Source organism: Gadus macrocephalus, chromosome 8, assembly GCF_031168955.1.
Source record: "Gadus macrocephalus chromosome 8, ASM3116895v1".
Classification (NCBI taxonomy): Eukaryota; Metazoa; Chordata; class Actinopteri; order Gadiformes; family Gadidae; genus Gadus; species Gadus macrocephalus.
In genome coordinates, this window is record NC_082389.1 from 13755950 (window position 1) to 13760258 (window position 4309).

Genomic DNA, 4309 nt, shown 5'->3' on the forward strand with positions numbered 1-4309 from the left:
ATGCACGGTCAGCCTCCAGGTAGGACAGCATTGCAAAGAAACGTCATTATTTTGAGAGCAGGCTTACTCTATTAACAAGGATTTACTCAGTTGGAAACATAATTCTGGATGGAATTGATCAATTGTATTTTCTAGTGAATAGAACAAGATTGCTACTAACGGGCGCTACATTTTTTTAATCGTTATGGCTAGTGACCTTCGAACCTAAAGTTTTCTTGGCTGCCAGGCACCCAGGCCTATTGTATCCACCCGCCAGTTGGCTATTTATTGAGCATTTAACAGAACTAGCACCATCCGTGCTCTTACTTTCGAATGTGAGAGAGACAAGGGAAGCAGTAATAAGAGATTCCAAATACAACTCACAAAATAAAAGTCCGGTTTATTGTCAAACAACAAACTTTTCACATACATCAAAACAGGCCATCATAAAACAAAAAAGTCGCTGACGAAAAACAAAAATAAAAAAACGGTAAAAGAAAAGGGACCTTTTCTTTGGCCTTGCCCTCCCATACAAACAAACTAGTTATGGTACAACTAAAGTACATACATTAAATTTACTGGAATGCTCCGAGTCCAACGGCTTAACAGGAACTTTAACGTGTTTTTCTGTCTGAGATCATAACATGGTCAACCAAGCAAAATCTGTTTGTTTTTTTAAAGAAGCACCGATTTTGGTCTAGGGAGTTTGTTGCTGAACAGACCCCCCCCCTCCTAACAATATGTACAAAAATATAAAATGTAAATAAAAATACAAACAAATTCTCCTTTTGTGTTTGTTAAGTTGTTGAGAAGGTTGAGCCGAGTTCTGCACTGCTCTAGCGCGGGAATCTTCTAGAAAATATTTTCGCGGTTGAGGGGGGGGGGATAGAGAGAGTGAACATGAAGTTGAACTCTACTTGCTAAAGACCATGTTTTTATTTTTATTCATTTTTTGAATGTGTTTTTTGCTCCACCGTCGTCCTGCTCCTCTACCTCCAGCACCCTAAGGTCAAAGGTGGAGTAACAGGAAGTGGATCAGCAGGGATTGCGGCATTGGGTTGGGGGTGGTGTTGGGGGTGGGGGATGTGGGGTGGGCGGGGAAACACAATCAATCATCATCATCTTCTGTCTTCTGCTTCTTGGTCTCCACGTCATCCTGGAAACGCAAGAGGAAGGGAAACACGAAATAAAGTCAGTTACTGGGATCAGATTCTGGGACTCGCCCACCAGGCGGGTGGTTGGCTGGGTCACCTGGAGAGAGGTCAGAGGTCAATGCTGCTCACCTCGTCGTCATCCTCGTCATCCTCAGCCGCCCGTTTTGTTCCGCCCTCGGCATCATCGTCATCCTCCTCGTCGTCCTCTTCATCCCCTAGAGAAACACCAAGCTGTCAATCAAATGTCCCAGAGCCCCGGCCCCTCCCTTTGCCGAGTCGAGATGCAGTCTTAAAACCATTGTAATCTAGTCACCTTCTGCATCATCCTCCTCCTCTTCCTCATCCACTTCCTCCTCGTCTTCCTCGTCTAGCTCGGGTTCTCCGTTCTCCTCGTTCTCCTGCGGGTGAAAGTTGGACACCAAACGTTAAAAACACACCCTTCTCCGAGTAGATGTAGAAACGTATAGCGGCCAATCTCTTCACACCTGTGTGTATGTGTGCGTTTGTACCTTTCCGTTGGTGGCCACATCTTTTCCGTTCTCCTTCTCTTCTACCAACTTCTTCTCTTTCAGGTCCTGGTAAAAAAGAAAAAAAAAGAAAAAGAAAAACAGGTTAGTCCATGTTAAATCTTAAATGCCACTCATGGATTAACAAAACACAGTTAAGAGCAAGTTGTGAGTGATTAAGCCACGGCCACTAAACTAATCTGTGCCAAGAAAAGCTAGCTATGCATTCTTCACGTCTCCCAGTCAAGCTAGGCACTTAGGCTGGTTGGTTGGTTGGTCGCAGCAGATATTTCCAAGACCAGCCCATCCGCCTCCCGCCCACTCCATCCACTTTAATGTGTTGTAATCTGATACTTTGATGTGCGTCCAAGGCACTCTGGGTATTGTAGTTCGATCGGGGGTCTCACAAGCGCCATATGTCACAAGACACGCCCGGGGAAAACACTGCAATACCCAGAGTGCACAGCTCCATTTAAATACAAGCGCAGAACCAGCAGGCGCGACGCTGGCCGATTTAACTGAAGGTTTAAAGGACAATAGAAGACGACACATGGCTCCGTGCTATCACAACTAACCGCCGACAAAACACACGGCCCAAGCCCGCTGTCTTTACCGTAGAAAAGCAGGATATTAACCTTGCTCTTAAAAATAAGACGAGAGTCGTTCTCGGTTCTATTTATAGCCTAGCGTACAAACGGTCCTCAATTTCCTTGTTTAGTCGACTCGGGTATGTGGGCTACATATGGACAACACACGCACGTCTAAATCCAATAGTTTTATTGATTCCCTCGCATAATCTTTTTATCTGTTAAGCCGTTTATCCACAGCATTAACACATTGATACGACCGACGGGAGATGAATTATAGGTGCCTTCCACCTTGCCTTCTGCCGACATCGCAAACGTATGTTCAAACCTTTACCGTGTGCGTAAAACGTCAAAAAAGGAACCACGGTTCCTTTAAAAACTATACAATAATGTAGATAAAACTAACCACCCATACAAATGCAGAACTCTTACGTTGCTTTGGTCCGTTCAAGTTTCAGAAAAGCATAAAAAGCCAAAGGGAGAAAAACGAATATCCGCGGGGGGAAGAGAGCCGAACGCACCGGTCATCACATGGAGAACCTCCGCGGTGCCCATACGCAGTGAAGTGAAAAATACAAACATCAAAACTTTTGGTCGAGGAAAGAGGAAAAACGAGGTCCGAAAGCGAAAGAATATATGAGCCAGACGCGCGAACAGCGAGTTGCAGCTTGTCGGCGGAGAGCGCGAGGTGAGACTCCGGAGGCTCCCGGTGCTGCGCGAGGCGCTCCGGCACCGAGCAACAGAGCAGCTCTAGTTTAATAATAAATAACGTTGATGATCGACCGGTAACTGTCTAGCCGTTCAGACGGACCGAAGTCAAGTTATTGCCTAGATTAAACATTTGTTGTGTATTTATGGTGACCTGACTTGCGTGCGTAATGGGCACAGCACCCCGCGCTCTACCTGTCCATTCAAAAGAGTGGAAGAACCGGACTGGCCAACATCCCCCGAGCCAGCGGAGCTCCGCTAGCACCGGGACCGTGATCTCCTCACCATCATACCATCATCGTCATTGAAGTATTTTATTTAACAGATCATTACCAACGCATTTGGTTAAAAGCGGAAGGTACAAGTCTCGTTTTGCACGCACTATACGTGGCCAATAGTAACATTTCATAAGGGAAATATTTCGGCGATACGCGATGTTCTGGACCATGTTTACGGGGCTCTGAACAGAATAGTTGTGCCCCGGACTATAGGAATTGGCAGTTGGCTCGTTAAATCTCCCGTTTAGAGAGAAAGCGACACGCTTGTATAAACAAAGAACCCGCGCAGACTGTTACACTATGGACAATGAGAGGCAATGCTTGTAAACGCTGCCTATTGCCATTATGCGGTCCACGGAGATCTCGCTGTATTCTATCATTGTCCCCCACTACTGCCTTCGAACAGAGACGCGTGAATCCTCTCCCGGAGTGGATAAAGAAGAGCGTGCGGAGCGTCTGCAGAGTTTGGAGTCCGAGCGAGTGCGGCGCCACGGAGAGGAAAAGGGTTTAAAAAATCTAGGTTACAGCCTGTTAAATCTTATTCTATGGAAAAGCTTAACAGATATTGATTTAGTAGAAAAGGTGAAAACAGCTTACCTTGGCAGAGATATCCTTGGCGGAGTCGACTTTTGTGTCTGCCATTTTTTTGTTGAATTAAAATAAAGGACGGTTGAAATTAAAGGTTGGAATAAAGTAAATCCCTTTTCCGGCTATGTATCAATCAATAGGATATTGTGCCAGTGGCCAATGCTGGTGACGGCCGCTGCTTTAATATAGGCTTGTGGGCGGAGATAAGAGGCGGCCAGTGGGCCATGATTGGCTGGAACCGCCACAGAGGTGTGCGCTTCGCGCGTTGGAGTGGAACAATGGATAGAATTTCTAAACCCAGAGGACACACCCCCCCCCCTCCGTGCATCTGATTCACTCCCGCTACTGCAACTGGCCTTTGGCGAACACATAGTCGGATTAAAACATCACCAAACTAACCAAATCCCTTCTATCAAAAAAAGACATGTGACGAAATCTGTCACTGTATAAACACACCACGCACACACGCGCGCTCATAGAGTACTGGGCTCCGGTACACGCAGGGTTGC

At 46.2% G+C, this 4309-nt stretch overlaps 1 protein-coding gene across 1 annotated transcript; it reads right to left on the reverse strand.

Annotated features, from left to right (window-relative positions):
- Positions 1 to 359: 359 nt before the first annotated feature.
- Positions 360 to 3974, reverse strand: ptmab (prothymosin alpha b). Its single transcript, XM_060059257.1, has 5 exons — positions 3810 to 3974; positions 1643 to 1708; positions 1447 to 1531; positions 1263 to 1348; positions 360 to 1135 (listed from the first exon to the last, which is right to left on the reverse strand). The coding sequence occupies exons 1-5, from the start codon at positions 3852 to 3854 to the stop codon at positions 1088 to 1090; spliced, it is 330 nt and encodes a 109-aa protein (XP_059915240.1). The 5' UTR covers positions 3855 to 3974; the 3' UTR covers positions 360 to 1087.
- Positions 3975 to 4309: the final 335 nt, after the last annotated feature.

Coding starts and splice junctions, on each gene's coding strand:
- ptmab (XM_060059257.1), bottom strand. CDS start 3,854: ATGGCAGACACAAAAGTCGACTCCGCCAAGGATATCTCTGCCAAG. Junction 1,709..3,809: donor CCAAGGATATCTCTGCCAAG/GTAAGCTGTTTT, acceptor CTTTTTTACCAG/GACCTGAAAGAGAAGAAGTT. Junction 1,349..1,446: donor GGAGGAGGATGATGCAGAAG/GTGACTAGATTA, acceptor GTGTTTCTCTAG/GGGATGAAGAGGACGACGAG.